This window comes from Eumetopias jubatus, unplaced genomic scaffold, assembly GCF_037043125.1.
Source record: "Eumetopias jubatus isolate StellerSeaLion01/CBP00866 unplaced genomic scaffold, mEumJub1_p1.0 scaffold_15, whole genome shotgun sequence".
NCBI lineage: Eukaryota > Metazoa > Chordata > Mammalia > Carnivora > Otariidae > Eumetopias > Eumetopias jubatus.
In genome coordinates this window covers 22,715,647-22,731,548 of record NW_028274821.1, presented here as the reverse complement: position 1 = coordinate 22,731,548, position 15,902 = coordinate 22,715,647, and the positions used below count along the sequence as shown (strand labels likewise).

At 42.4% G+C, this 15,902-nt stretch overlaps 1 protein-coding gene across 3 annotated transcripts in view; it reads left to right on the top strand.

Moving 5' to 3' along the window:
- LOC114201431 (transducin-like enhancer protein 1) overlaps positions 1-15,902 on the top strand; it is a 94,704-nt gene that overhangs the window by 43,072 nt on the left and 35,730 nt on the right. For 2 of the 3 annotated variants that reach the window (XM_028094102.2, XM_028094101.2), the window contains exons 7-9: positions 12-216; positions 950-966; positions 13,412-13,528. In XM_028094102.2, coding sequence (XP_027949903.1) covers positions 12-216; positions 950-966; positions 13,412-13,528 — 339 coding nt within the window. The remainder of the gene's footprint in view (positions 1-11; positions 217-949; positions 967-13,411; positions 13,529-15,902) is intronic. The other variant, XM_028094103.2, reaches the window with a different exon arrangement.

Sequence of the window (15,902 nt, the reverse complement as noted above, 5' to 3'; positions counted from 1 at the left end):
ACCACCAACAGCAGCAGCAGTTGCAAGCTCAGCATCTTTCTCATGGCCACGGACCCCCAGTGCCCCTAACGCCTCACCCTTCGGGCCTTCAGCCTCCTGGAATCCCGCCCCTCGGGGGCAGTGCTGGCCTCCTGGCGCTGTCTAGTGCTCTGAGTGGGCAGTCTCACTTGGCAATAAAAGATGACAAGAAGCACCACGATGCAGAGCACCACAGAGGTGAGAGGCCGGGCAAGCCAGATTAGGACTTGGTCCTAATACTCATACAGTGCTGCAAAGTTGTGTGCACCGCTAAAGAAAGCCCCACCCCATACAGAGAGCAGACAATGAGCTAAGAGGAACTGTCGCAAAGCTTGGCCACTGAAACCCAGTTCTCCCTGGAAGTTTTCAGGGTTTAACGTGGGCATCTGTAGATTTCTCGATCTCTTTAGATTGCAGGCATCTTGACATCTTGGCAACTGCCTAGTTAATGCCAGTGGCCTGTACCATATTATGGAAAACTGTTAACTGCTTAATTGGGTAATTTTCAAAGAAAGTAATGTTGTTAAATGGGGCGAAATAAGAAGTTAAATTTGAAAGTGAATGTGTTCAAATGAAAGGTTTGATAATTGCATCTGTTACTACTTAGTTTCATAGGCTTTAATTCTAGTATGCATTAAATATTGGGCAAAATTGCACTTGACTAATTTTTTGAAGAAAAGTAATTTATTCTGTCAAGAAATAAAAAAATAGGCTTTGTGTATGGTTAAACTGTAAATCTTATGTTTACAAAATACTGTAATTTTCAGGAAATCACTGTATTAGGAATGTGCAATGACTTATATAAATAAAAGCCATTTTTAAAACTGTTTGGGGCTTGTGTTCTAATTATTACCCCCTTTTTTTTATTTCTGTTCTTGCCTCTGTGTCTGAACGGGCATGTCTGTGCGTTTCTTGGTAACCTCGGGAGCAGACAGAGAACCGGGCACAGTAAGTACTCAAACGCCTACTGTACATAAACACATTGCCCTTCCAGCAATGCACCCCAAGCTGCCTTTCTTTAAACATGGCCACAGACACGCACATGCTCCCTGTCTCTCTCAGTGACCTGGTTTTTTTCTTCTCTTTTTTTATATTATGATGGTCTACCCTCCTTCCCCCCAACCTTTGTCTTTTTTTTTTTTTTTTTTTAAATAAAACTTTTCTGAGATGAGAGGGACATGATTTGGAGGCAAAGCTGTCTGCTGTGATTACTCATTTGGAAATACACTTTGATCTGTATGTGCCCCAGACCCACTTTAAAAATATGTTTATCATTGCATTCCGACTCCAGGTTGCCTGGAGTTTTAAAAGAATATTCGTTTTTGTCTTAAATCAGTTTTACAGGCAAGAGGTCACAATCCATATGTGAAATTGGTTAGTAATGTTTTACTTTTACCTAAACCATTCATTATCCTCCACAAATGCATCTTAGTTGCTAGGTTTCCATATCTAGTTTTCTTTTCGTAATTGTCCTTGGAGGGTGAACTTGAACTTTAATTTATTTTTGACCAAAGAACTGAGTGTCTAAGTAAGCTCTGAAGAACAAGGAAACTCAGTGGACAGAGGCTCTGGGCTTTATAAGGGTTCATTTTCTCATCGGCCTAAATCTTACCCATTTTACATACTGCACGGTCAGTCTGTACGTGTATCTGCCAGTAAGCTGTGGGGAGATCGAATCTAAAATGCATCTCTCAAATGTTGTGGAGCAAATGGAGTGAGAAATTGGCCCCTTTTCAGCGAGGATAACCTACAACTTGTGCCTCCTTTCCTCCTCCTTTCCTTTCCTTCTGAACATGGCAGTATTTTGGCCGGGTTAAATCTAAATATGGTAGCAGAATTGGGATACTGAACTTTTAAATCATTCTGATCCTTTTTTTTTAGGAGTTTGGGGGAGGGGGAAGACAGGCGAATCACCTGTGTGCAGAAAGTTCTTTTTCCCTCTTCTGTGTAGAATAGTGGCTACTTTTAAAATTCTCTTTGAGACCGATCTTGGTGTTACTTTTTTTGTTTTGTGTTTTGTTTTGTTTTGTTTTTTTGTTTTTGAGAGGGAGAGAGATGGGGGGTGGGGCCGGAGGGGCAAAGGGAGAGAGAGAATCTCAAGCAGGCTCCATTCCCAGTGCGGAGCCTGATGTGAGGCTCGATCTCATGACGTGAGCTGAAATCAAGAGTCGGTTGTGTACTTTATATAGCAGGATGCTTTGGGGGCAATGGATAAGGGTGAAAAGATGGGGTGGCTAGTTTTAAAATTCTCCTAAGTTTTCTCTGGAAAATGTTAGGAGGGCAAGAGGGGAGAAAACACCCCAGCTAGGGAATAAAATACCCTACTCCGAAAGTACAAACCTACATGAACTGACTTTGATGGAGGTGACTTTTATGTTGGTTGCTGTCTCAGTGTCACTGTAGATTGTCCTCTTTCGAGCCACGTTCACTCAGTAGACTGTCGAAAACCCTAATCCTGGACCAAAGAACAGAGATGGCAGGAGATGTTGAGAAAGCTCCTGTCCCGTAGTCTGCTGCAGGTTTTAACTTATTGAACTGATTCTAGGTTTGGAACTGTATTTCTAAATTAGCTTTCTGTTCTCGGTACTGTTTCATCTTAGATCACTGTATATTTGTCGAGTGCTTGCGAGATGTAAGACAAGACAGGAAATGTAGCTATAGTTAGGGATATGTAGGCACACGTATTACAAGCCTTTCTCAAAGCATTGTGGGAAAGGTGACAAAAACACGAGAAGATCTCAGGTAGTAGAAAGTTTTAGCGAGAGTTCTAGATAGTTGTGGAAGGGGCACCATAGTATGTATTTCTCTGAGATGCCGTGGCACGAGTGATGAGCTGAGGTGTGCATGCTGAACCCAGTAGAGTCACTTTCCATAGCTCTGCTTGTGTGTCTGCGTGTATCATATAACCTGTTTGTATTTTTGGCTGATAAATGTAAGCAAGAACTTAATTCACTTGGGGAAGTGAGGGTGGGGTGGAGGAAGGGTGAGGAATTATACCATCCAAATGCAAAACAGTCCTTGAGTTTCGATTGTTCTTAGGTCCTCAGGTTGAGTTCACTGCCAGTGAACTTTCAAGTCAAAATATGGTGGATCTATAGCATAAACCAATCTGTACAATACCATAAAATGAAAGGTTACTTAATGTGCTATTTGCATGTCTCTTTCACATCAAATTTTTCACAAGTCTTAATGATAATTTTATTTTCAGAATAAGTATACATACTGTGTGTTTCCGCCTAATTATTATAGACCTCTCTTGGTGGTGATGATATAAAATGGGAAAACTGCACTAATTTGTAACCTAAACATTTAATTCGGTCTGTAGAGGAATGAAACTGTTCACTGTCCACTTATGTAAGTGGGGTTTTGCTGCAGTTATATAAAATGAAGTAGCTCTTTAAACTTGTGTAAAATTGAATATGAGAAGCAATGGGTAATGAGAGGATGTGTACTGCTAGTGACTAAAATATTGTAGTACTTCTCTATTTAATAAAGTGGTTTGAATTATGAAGTCAAATTTTACTAGGCGAAAAAGTCAGTTGATTACCCTATATTGCTGCTGGGTTTTGTGTTTTTTGTTTTCAAACGAACAGAGTAGTGGTTTTCAAACTTTACGGGCTCAGGATCTTTACATCTTAAATTAAAATTATTGATGACCCCAGGGAATTTTTCTCTGTGTGGATTACAGATTTTGAAATTTTTCTGGATTAAAAAATTTAAAAAAACAACAACAAAATCACTTTAACTGGTAAAGAGCTACTTAATTTGTGTTAGCATAAATAACTTTATTAATGAAAATTAACTATTTTCCCAAACAAAAAATTGTAGTGGGAAGAGTGGCTTTGTTCTACTTGTTTGCCAGTATCTTCAGTGCCTTCAGTTTGCAGAGAGGATAGATGTAGTCTCATCAGCTTCTGTGTCCTCTCTGTAGCAATACATTGTTTTGGTTGAGGTATAGGAAGAAGATCTGCCCCGGTAGAGATTTGTAACAGTCTCTGGGAACCTCAGGGGTCCTTGGACCAAAAGGAGAACCTCTCTCATAAGTAAGACTGAGGAGTTCTGAGACATTCCACGCTAGTATCTGGTCTTATTTTTTTTTCCTGCTGTTCTATCTCTGTATTGAACAAACATGATAATTATCTGTATCAAGTGCAGCAATCAGGGACTTTTTGTAGACCCAGAGGGAATGTGAGTGTGTATGTATTTTCATCTGTGCATCTAAACCCGGTTTGTAGATAGTTTGTGTTTGTTTATTTCTAGTGACAAAATTATTACATTTGCTAGTTTAAGGTTATTTGGTAGGAAAACAAACGAGCCTTACTGTAGGTAGCCTGTTTCAGTGTAAAGCCCAAGAAAAAAATGAAGGTAAGGACAGTGAAAATATGGACACTGTTTTTTAATTTTCTTCTTTTTGAAAGAGATGAATGATGAAGGGAAGAGCTTTGAAGAGGGTTTATTTTGCTATTTGGCTGTTGATTTTAAATTAAGATTGGACTACTGTTTTTACTAATTTGCAAAACTTGTTTGCAAGTTTTTTTTTTTGTTTTTTTTTTAACATAAGGCTACTTGTCAGAGTGCTACATTTGAGCAAAGAGATATGACATGACCTAACAAAAAGGACTTTATTTCTTACGTAGTAATAAAAACTTCGGGTATTTCAATTAATGTAAAGATGAATTGTGTTCAGTTTTGGCTGAAGGCAATCTTTCAGTTAAGTCAGCTTGAAAGACCTGGAATCAGAGATTTAACAAAGCATTTGTATGTGTCTTGAAAAAACATGACAGAATGTGTGCTTTGATACTCATTCATTTAAGAAATATTTAACAAGCACGTACTACGTGCCAGGCACTGTGTGAGGCACTGCATGTAGAATTGACCCTTGAACCACACGGGTTTGAACTTTGCGGGTCCACATGTGTGGATTTTTGTTGATAAACACAAGACGGCACCATAAGTGTTTTCTCTTACGATTTTCTTAACATTCTCTGGCTTACCTTTAAGAATACAGTATATAGTACATATACAAAATATGTGTTAATCAACTGTGTCATCGGTAAGGCTTCCCGGTCAACAGTAGGCTATTAGTACTTAAGTTTTGGGGGAATCAAAAGCTAGGCATGGATTTTTGACTGAGATGGAGGTGCACCCCTAATCCCCACGTTGTTCAAAGGTCAGTTGTACTTGCTGCCATTTTGCAGTGATATCTTTTAATGTCACAGCCACATATTTGTTAAATGAAAAACACTGGAATGCCTAACATGTGTGATCACTATTTGGAACTTTTGGAAGAGGGAGGAGATGTTCGGGATAGGGGTCTGGGAGAGACTCCAGAGCACAGGGTCTGTGGACTTAGGTGGGGTACACATGTGGGCTTCAGGAGGTACTTGAACCCCTCTAAAACTGTGTGCATCATGTTCTGGGTTGGTGCTCCTTTCTGTTAATTGTGGAGAGAAATGATAACTTTCATCAAATTCTCCGAAGGGGTCCCTAGCCCTGAAAAGTGTTACACTGTTCATGTATTTAGAGGTCATAATGGTGCAACACCATCATCTTACCAATAAGACACCAAGCTCAGGGAGGCTAGGTGCTTCTAATTATACAGTTAATTAATGGAGGTAGAGATTTAGATTATGTCTTTCTGAGGAACTGGGTTGTCACTGCCATAACTGACTTTGTAGAATTATCAAGTTCATCTTTAGAACTTAAAAATAGTCATGACAGTCATCATTTTGTTTACTATGAGGTGGTGTCTTTATTTTGTGTTTATTCTGTAGCTGTTCTGCTTAACTGGTTAATTGGTAAGACCAGATCCTACTAGATCCTACTAAGGATCACCCATGATTTTTTTCTCAACTCACACTCAGCACTATAGAGTGTAAGGAGAATCTAAGATGTGAGTCTCTTTGGAGAATACTTCACTGTTGGCTTTTTTCTGAAACTTTGCTTCTTTGAGTATCACATTAGCTCCCAGTAGCCCTTCGAGCATGGGGTGATAAAAAGAACACCGGTTTTGGACAGAGGCAGACCTCAGTGGTGTTCTGGCACGGACCAGGTGTTTCGTCCTTTGGAACTTTCCCCTAGCCTCATCTATAAATTGGTGATGGAAACTGCCTCACGGGGTGAGGGGTTTTAGGGACCACAAACAGGAAGTCATCAGACAGAGCATAGCAAGCCTTTCGGAATGTCCTCCCTATCCTCTCTACCTGTAGAGTAACAAGACAGCCATAAATGCATCAGTCACACTCCATGTAGTTACTGGTGGTTTCTTTGCCTGTTTTCAAATGTGTGAGGCAGTTGTGGAGATGTGGGCCGTGACTGATGTTTCTCAGTGCGGAGAGCAGGAGACTGACCCCAGCCCATCTTGAACTTGGTTGGGCTCATGATGCTCAAGTTCTCAAAGGAGGAAATATTTCTGCCTAACTGTGAGTTTATCCCCTGACTTACTTCAAGGAATCGCCTGGAAGTGAAGGATAAAACCGAGATGAGTCACCTAAAATGTCAATATTTAGGCACAGTGGAAAACACTAAGTTTTCTTCAGCAGTTGTCTCAGCAGATTTCCTTTTTGGCAAAATTTAAAACTATGTGCTTGAAAAATAGCTCCCTGCATCACTGCCGTGAGAAGGGTGAAGCCTGGAGGAAAGGAAAGCGACTGTGGTTTCTAGACGGTTGGGAGTGGTCTGTCCTGTACCAGGTGGAGGTGTGTCTTTACTGTGGACACCGTAACTCACCAGGGAGGGTATCGGGGCCCATATGTAACTGGAGAAATGTTCAGGTTTTATCTCATTGTGCTCATGGTGAAGATGGGGCATTGGGCATATTGACTCTAAGAAAGCAGAAAACATTACCTCCCTCCGAAACTCTCTTCAGATTTGTTTGTTCTCTGTAATTAGAAAACGTAACTTACACCCACCATTGAGAGCAGGTTTTTAAAAATTTTATTTTCCGTTTGGATCATTTTTATCATTCCCTCTGAAACGTAGTAAGCAGGAAACTCTGGGTCCCTCATCTTTCAGATGAGGAGAGGTGGAGGTGAGTGCCGTCAGATACCCCAGTTAACTCAACGGCAAGTCTTGACCCAGTGTTTTCTGGTTTCTTGTACTAGAAAGTTTGTCCTCGGGGACTAGAGAACGAAGAGCGACAGTGACAGCTAAGTAGTAGCTCTACAAAAACTGCTTTAAAAAAGTTTGAAATACAGATTTGATTTTTTGCTGTCACCAAGGTCCTGATGAGGGGAATGAAGTCACGAGGGCATTTAAAAGTTATTTTGAAATAATTATATTTATTGTCAGCTCTAAAGTGTGTGTGTGTGTGGGTGTGGGTGCGTGTGGGTGTGGTGTGTTTTATTTTTCTTTACCTGAAGTGGTGGAAGGGCAAACTGGGGACTTTGCAAGTGATGCCAGGGGTATCTATCTCCTGCTCTAGTGCATCTCCCAGCTCACCTCTTTACTGGGTCTGTATGCCTTCTACGTGGCTAGCTTCCCTTCTGGGAGTTCTGACTGAACCACTCATCTGCATCTGACAGTTGCAGAGTTCCCAGGTCGAGAACACGTGGGGTCCTTTCCATATTTTGCATTCAAACTGTAGGAAAAATCGATGTGCACCCTTCAGACCCGCCTCACAGCCAGGGCTCCTGAGATGTGACGCAGTTGCCAAATGGACACATTTCCACACATCTTTACTTTCTTACCCTTGTCCCCGTTGACAGGTGGGGATCCTGTTAATTTTAGGGGTTAAAAATGCGTTCGTTGAAATGTCAGGCAGAATCTGTGAATGACCCGTTGGACTGAAGCAAAAAGTACAGCACAGGGGTGATGGCTTAATTGGTACCAGGTGTAGATGGAGAAGGCACACAGATGTGATGGGGGTGCGTCACTACCTAATTGTTTTAATGTTCACCGAGAAGTTAATTGTCAGTGTGGAGTGTGCTAGCAAATTAGGTTCCTACTGCCTTAGTGTAACTGAGGATAAATGAGGTGTCATGAGTTTCCAGTCTGTACCTCTGACACAGACACTTTTCAGGAGGATCCCAAGGGGCATCAGCATGGCAGCTAAAGAAATCCATTTGAATAACGTGCATTATTTTCACATTAGGGAAACCTGTCTAGCATTTGCTGTCTCCATGAGCAGGTTTTCCTTGCAGATTTGCTGCTGGTGGCTTCAGGGTTTAGACATGGTTGGCAGGAGACTTGCTTTGAGGTCTCAGAATCGATGAAGGAAACATGAAGGTTCCGTAACAAGTATTCTGGTAACACTGACAGGGTAACATTCCCTTAAACCTGCTTTCTTTCATTTTTTCCGAAGTTTACCTTCCAGAATATCTCCGTTTACATGAACAGCCGTTACTGTTAAATTGCTAAAGAAAAGCGAAAGTATTGGAACCAGCATGTACGGACGGGTTTTTATCCATATTGAAGCATCTGGGTCTCTCTGCCTCGATCTTGAGTATTGGGTATTCAGAGCATGAAATAGAAACACCATTGTCCAGAACGGTGAGAGTAAAGGTGACACAGAGTCCAAATCGTGATGTTTTCTTTTGATTCAACTGAATCTCAAGAGCAGCAGACTCTGATGCTTTACCATTGGAAGTTCCTCTATGAAGGTATGGTGTAATGATTGCATTTGGATGTTTATTTTTGCTTTGAGAGAATAATCGTGCACTTCTACCCGCTAGGTTCAAACGCTCTGCCAACTCTCTAGTTAACTTGCACCCAGAGAACTATAGCAGAGGCTAGTCCTGGTACGTGTGTTTATGAAACATGGTTCACCCAGTTAGAATGTGATCTGGATTTGGCGACTGGAGGTAGTATACCCCAGTTGTAACATGAGAACTTCTGCTACTTTTCCTTTTCTTCTCTGAGTAGCTCTTGTAGTCTTGTCACTGTTCTTAAGCATCACGCCACTGCGAGTGGGAGAAATGACCCTCAGGAAGCATACAGTAATGGTAGCCAACAGTTGGCCTGTGGTCAGTGGAGGTGAACACTGAAATTTTACGTTCTCCAGATTTTTTAAGAGGGAGAGTTCCCTTGGGGTGCATGCTTTCTCGGTCCTTGCCCCTCATCTCTTCATTTCATGCGTAGTTTCCACCTACAAATAGAGAGAAAGGCACACCAGTGGGGCTAACAGGTCCTGTGGACCCTCTTTCTTACTGTGGTACTCAATGCTCCAGGGGAGGATCTTTTTTTCTCCAGAGACCTGTCAGATATACCTCTACCTTTATTGTTTGACTTGGCTGCATTCCCATAAGTGTGTGCAACATGTAAGGTACAGAAACTCATCATGGTTTTAGAATTTTAGTTTGTTTTGAAGTCATAGTGTGTTTTCGACCTTGATTTGCTCAGATTCATAATCTCCCCTGTGGGCTGTATGAATGTCCAATTTTGAGCTCTGATGGAAGACACAAAGTAAATAAGATGATTTTGTTTAGTTAAAACAATTTTAAAAGAAAGGGAAAGTTTATATATATACAGTCTCAAAAATCCCAGACCTCAGGACATTTGTAATAGAAATCTGCCCAGTAATTATCGTTTTTGAAAAATTCTGGCAGACATTTAAATTTTACCAGCTGCAAGGTGAATAAAACATTGAGTTTCTTGGCTAGCATTAGAGTATATCAGTCAGTGTGGTAACTCTAGTTCTCATGCTGATCAAAAAAAAAAAAAAAACCTCTGATTCACAATTAAATATTTATTTCGCAGATTAAATGTTTGAAAACGAACTTTACTTGATGAATGCTGTTTGGTAGATTAAAGCCTTTCAAAATATGGACCCTGGGAGGAGAAGTCTGGTGGCAGCTAAGTCTGCAGAGGTCCTAGCGGCCATGAGTGATGTCGTGTGAAGCAGTGCTGTGTGTCTCCGGACCGCTTTGTTGCTCTCTGCTGAGGCCTGTTGTTGTGTGCATTTTGGGTTATAAATGGCAGGAGTAATGTGTGGAAAGGCAGGAATTTTCAGGTGATTTTAATGTTGAGTGTAATTTTTTTAAGATATTGACGGTTTTTCTATGGTGGCATAAAACCAAGTGTGTTTGTGTGTGTGTGAGAGAGGTAGAGACTGTGGTTTGCAGGGGGCGGTCAGAGAAAGCATGCAGCATGCACTAGGCATTATTATGTCACATTAGAATGTTAAATGGTTGAGTGTTAATGGTTGAAGAGCCAGGGTGACTCTTAAGTGATAAGTAGGTGGGGGCAAGTATTTTATGTACGTAAATTGAGTATAAGAATCACTCCTCTGGGAGTGGAGACGCCTTGATTTAATGGGAAGAGCTTGGTGACTTTAGGTAAATTGCCTCCCCTCTCTGGTCAGCCTCCAGATAAAGGAGCGGAGGGGATGAAGAAGTTGAACAATAAATCTTTTAAGGTTGCTTTGGCTTCTTCAAGGTGTGATTCTAATTATCTTCTGTTTTTCCAGTGCACAAGTTTTGAAAAAAAAACTTAAAGTCAAGCAACCTGAGTTTCATTGTTTTGCAAATGGCTTCTTCTTAAATGTTGATTAAATGTTAAATGTGATACTATCTTATCCTAGTCCAGATCTAACAAATCAAAATAGAATCAAGATAAATATTGAAAGATCCAAATGATATTCATTCAATACCCAGGTAGAATCTCTTTATACTTAAAATGTGTACAAAATGGCTCACAATGACCATCAATATGACTGTTATTCCACCCCTGGGTCATGAGGAACATAAGCTGGTGTGTGAGGAAAACACAGAGCATGGGGGAGGGGGGGAATAAAACTTCTGGTATCATGAGACATCCAGTAATACCTGTGAAGTCACTTTTGGGTTTCTAAGGAGCTCACAAGGGAACCATGAAGATTAGGGTCACCTAGGCAGTTGTTAACCAAAACAGCTGTTGTTGCTGACAGTGAAGTTCATTAGGCTGGAGCCATTTGATTAAATCAGGAACGACAACGAAAGCAGTGTCAGGGCTGGAGGATGTTGGGGACAATTACACAAAGAACAGGTTCCTGGGAACAGGGGTGAAAGGAAGTGGCCCGTTTTGGGCGGGGCTGCCACGTGAACCAGCTCCCCACTGGCTCCGGACTTTGGCTCCCCCAGGCCTTCCCAGCCCACCATCTTTGCTGCCTTGTTTTGAATGCATTTTACAGCAACAAAGGTACGATGAGACACTGTGTTTTGCAACTTGTCTTGAGTCTGCCATTTTGAATGGAGCCAATTTTCACATAAGTAGCAGTGCTAATTACTAGCCTTGTCCAAATTTAAAGGAACTTCCAGAGCTTTTCAAAACCTATTCAGATTATAGGCCTCATTTACGCCGTTCAAGCAGGAATTACAGTAGTAACTTCTAACATGTAGAAGCAGAGGCCTCAAAGCTTGACAGGCTCTCGGGTCCAACTATAGAACTGTTACTGTTTCTAACAGAAATTGCATTGTTGCTAACAGAAGCGAAGTTTACTTTTATGTTTACAATACCACTTGACTTCATTAAAAAAAAAAAAAAAGATCGTTAAAAAGCTATCTTTGAATGGCTGAGCGGTTTGGATGCCCAGCACTGGTTACAGCAGGAAGGCTTCGAAGGTGACCCTGTGGAGAGAGACTACACTTTAAAGTTGCCGGTGGACACCAAGTCTGTGCCACATTCTTCTGGGCTCTGGGGCAGATGTAAAGTTGAGTGCTGTATGGTGCTGCCCTCAGTACATCAGGTCAGAGTCTGGACGAGGAGACTTTGGAGAGCGGATGAGATCTAGAACACGGGCAGGTGTACTGGGACACTGTTTACACCTGAGCGCACGCTGCTGTTCCCCTCCCGTGGCTCCGCTTTTTGGAGTGCACGTTAGCACTTTCAGGAGTTTGGTTAAGTCTCCTGTGTCCTATCAGCCAGGGGGTCTGGGTCGGAGGGGTTAGTTTTTAGCAGACACTTACCACTTTAGTCTTTAGTGGAGGGATCCGGCCAGTTCACCTTTCAGCCCCATACACTGTGCTAAAGACATTACTCTGAGCTACTCTGTACTGAATCGCACGGGTCCCTCCCTCTGCTTTTATGTAAGCCTCCTGCATTTGTGTAGCTTGACCGGCCATGAATCAAAGCTCAGCTCGCCTCAGTGTCAGTCCCTGCAGTGGGCAAAGAGGCCTCAGATGGCCCCCTGGTCCCCAGTTTTGATTTCCTCCTGTGTGCAGTTGAGCTGGGAATGTTCCCATGGTGGGGTCCACAGTTTTCATGAGGGAACTTAGAGACCCAGCCACCTGGCTGACTACCTTGGGCTGGTTAGGAGTGAAGTCACCCCTTCCCCCCCCCCCACCCCGCTTTTAAAAATTTGCTTCTGGTACATGCCATTGCATTAGAGGTGGTCTGACTTAAAGGTTTCCCCCAGCCCCTTCTGTTTTAAATTGTGGCAGAGAAAGGTAACATAATTGTCTGTTGGCCCTGGACACCCCCCTGGTAGTTCTCCAGCCTCAAAGAAATTGGGGTTATCTGGGCTTTGTGCAGGGGATTTTTGCACAGCTCCTTCAGTATTGTTCAAGGCAGTAACACATCACTGAACAAATTGCCCCCTTGCATATGCTAATCCTGTACTTAAAAGAACTCATTGTAACATGTTCTGATGCTTTAGCCTGAGGGGAGATGGGAATTGAAGGGATGTCAGATCATGTCATGTGACCCCCCAAATATCAAAAATGCCTGTTTTCTTTGGGTCAACAGTTCGTACTCAGCACATGGGAATGAAAGTATCCTGTGTGGTTGGTAGAAAAGATTAGTCCTTGTTCCTGCTTTTGTGTGGGGGAAGCTGGCCTCGCTGTTGAAGATTTCCTTGGCTGAAATACTCGCTTCGGGTCTTGAATTTCAGTGCTGTTGGCGGGGAACACCAAATCTTATTTCCAACAGCAAATTAAAAGAATTCAAAAGAGTTCCTTCATTGTTGCTGTGGAAAATGTGATTTGCCTTTTAGGAAGCCATGCTGTTAATCCCACCTGCTCTCTGTGTGTCTTTTTCGAGGGGCATACACTGTCACAGTCACAGAATACGCCTGATAGAATAATCTCAGGGTTCCACTCCTAGGCCGTTTATATTCCTGACCAGGAGATTGCAGTGGGAAAGAATAAAAACACATCCACCTGTAAACAGCAAGCTCCCATCTCTCTAACAGTAAAAAGAGAACGGAAGAGCATTTTGAGTGAGTAGGGCCTGAAGGATCCACCAGGCTCTGGATGGCTTCATTGCATAGTCAGGGTCTCCCTTTTAAGTGCTTACACCTCTCTAAATGTTTGCCATCAAAGTCTTCAGACGAGATGAATTACATGGCGTGAAAGTGGTGTAGGTATCACCTTTCTTAAAATAGCTATCACTTCCAGATTGGGTTTTCATGTGTACAAAGAGACCTGGGAAGGAATCTTTGATTAATTTTTTTTTTCTTTTTCTTGTGTGTGTCTTGCAGAGTAATTCCCTCTTGATCCCAGACAGTCTAAGGGGCACAGATAAACGCAGAAACGGGCCTGAATTTTCCAATGACATCAAAAAAAGAAAGGTGGACGATAAGGACTCCAGCCACTATGTAAGTAAATAAAGGACTTGCAACAGTATTTGTTTGCTTACTTGCTCACCTTCTAAGTGAGCATATAAGCATACTCTAAGATCATAGTGATAATTCCACATCTTTTAAAATAATACTATCAAGAGGATAGATTCTTAGAAGGGTACTATTTCCCTCTAGAGCTGTAAACTCTGCTTGGTCAGCTTACATTTTAGGCCTCCTGCCTAAGTTCCTCATAAGAGGGGATAGCAGCGTGCAGGGGCCGAACCTGCAGCCTGTGCATTTGCATGGGGCCTTGCTCTTAAAGGGACCTTGCCCTCGGTTTGACGCTCTGTCCTCACCATCTTCAAATTCTCAGTTTTTGAACCAGGGCCTGCATTGTCATCTGTCCTGGGTCCTGCAAATTTGATAGCCTGTCCTGCTAAGATAACCAGGGTAAAAACATTGCTGTCACAGAGTACCTTTTTGGATGCTATTCTGTTGACTTATTCAGGCTCATGTTCGGTCTTGAGGCAGAGTTCATCCTCTTGAACAGCAAGCGGTTTGGCTAGGTAAGTCCATGGTAAAAATGGAAAAAACCCTGGAGGCATCTAGATCAGACCCTGCAGATTGAGAACGCCTGACTGTGAAGGGAGGGCTCTTGACTCACATCTAGCTGGAACCACATTTCATGAGGAGAGCAAAACCAAGCTAAATGGCAACTGGCTGGCGTCTGAGGGTCATCAGCATTGCAGCTGATGAATGACTTGGAGTTTTCTTGTGTATCCCCAGGTGTGTCTATTTTAAGACGTACACATTCTCGGGAACAGGATGAGAGTAGAACATGGGATTAGCCCACTTCCCGTTGCTTATGGCAAAAGCGGCCGGCGTGTGGGCAAGATGGGGGTTACACATGAGGCCTCTCTGCCTCCTGCTGGCTGGTTCAAGCCAATAGCTAACAGTGGCTAGTATTTCCTGAGCGACAGCTTGTTCGTGCCACGTACCGCGTGCTTTTACATGGATTGTTGCATTTGACTCTTAAAACCGCTCTGTGAATTTAGTACCATTGCCTCCGTTGTAGATAAAGAAACTGAAGCACAGAACTTTTAAGTGATTTGTCCCAAGTTCAGAGTTAGTGGTGGAGCCTGGAGGCAGTCTAACTCCAGAATCCATGCTCTTGATCACTATGCCAGGATCCCCAAGCTGAGGGCCTCAGAGAAGGTATTTTTTTTTTAAAGATTTTGTTTGTTTATTTATTTGAGAGAGAGAGAGAGAGTTAGCAGAGAGAGCACAAGCAGAGCGAGCGGGCAGCCTGACGTGGGCCTTGATCCCGCAACCCCGGGATCATGACCTGAGCTGAAGGCGGATTCCTTACTGACTAAGCCACCCAGGCGCCCCTTGGAGAGGGTATTTTGCTAGAGGTCCTTGTATTGGTCCACACTCTGCACTGTGATAATGTTCTAAGAACTTGGGAGTTGTAGGTTCTCCCCATTCCAGTCCGAGGCTTTGTAGGACATAATGTTTGCCCCTCACCTTTGTCCACAGCCGGTTTCCCCTGCAGGTACTTTTATATATGGCATCAACTGTTAATAAGCTATTCAAAACGTCTATGACATGCAGAAATTCGGAAGTTGCCGATAATACAGTTTTGAGTTGTTGTGCATGAGGCTCATGTAGATATTTAGTGGTGAGTGATCTAGAATCCATAGCTCTGCATTACTGTTTTATAACCTCATATTAAGTATGTCCAGATGTATAGGTAGTTGAGGGTGATGTATTGAGTTGATGTTGGAGAATCTGGGGCAAAGTCATCAGACCTTAGCTCTCCGATGACCAGACTACATTGTAGTGTGAAGATTCACATTTGCAGAAGGGTCCAAAACAAACCTAAGTTTGAAATTACAGACTACTCAAAAACTCACTTCATAGTCCCATCGTAATAAATGAGCTGTTTGCTTCTTCTTGCTAGTTTGTATACTATGTGAACCTTTTTAATAAACTTTTTTCTAAGAAAACCTTTGGCTTATATTGTTCTTCACCACCACCATCTTTGGGTTCTTTTTTTTTAAGATTTTATTTATTTATTTATTTGTCAGAGAGAGCACAAGCAGGGGGAGCGGCAGAGGGAAAAGCAGGCTTCCCTGCTAAGCAAGGAGCCCGATGCGGGACTGGATCCCCGGACCCTGGGATCATGACCTTAGCCAAAGGCAGACACAACCAACTGAGCCACCCAGGCATCCCATTTTTTTTTAAATATTTATTTTATTTAATCTCTACCCCCATTGTGGGGGTCGAGCTCACACCCCCGAGTTCAAGAATTGCATGCTCTTTTGACTGAGCCAGCCGGGCACCCCCTGTCTTTGTGGTTTTTTTTTTTTTCTCTTTAAAGATTTTATTTATTTATTTGAGAGAAAGA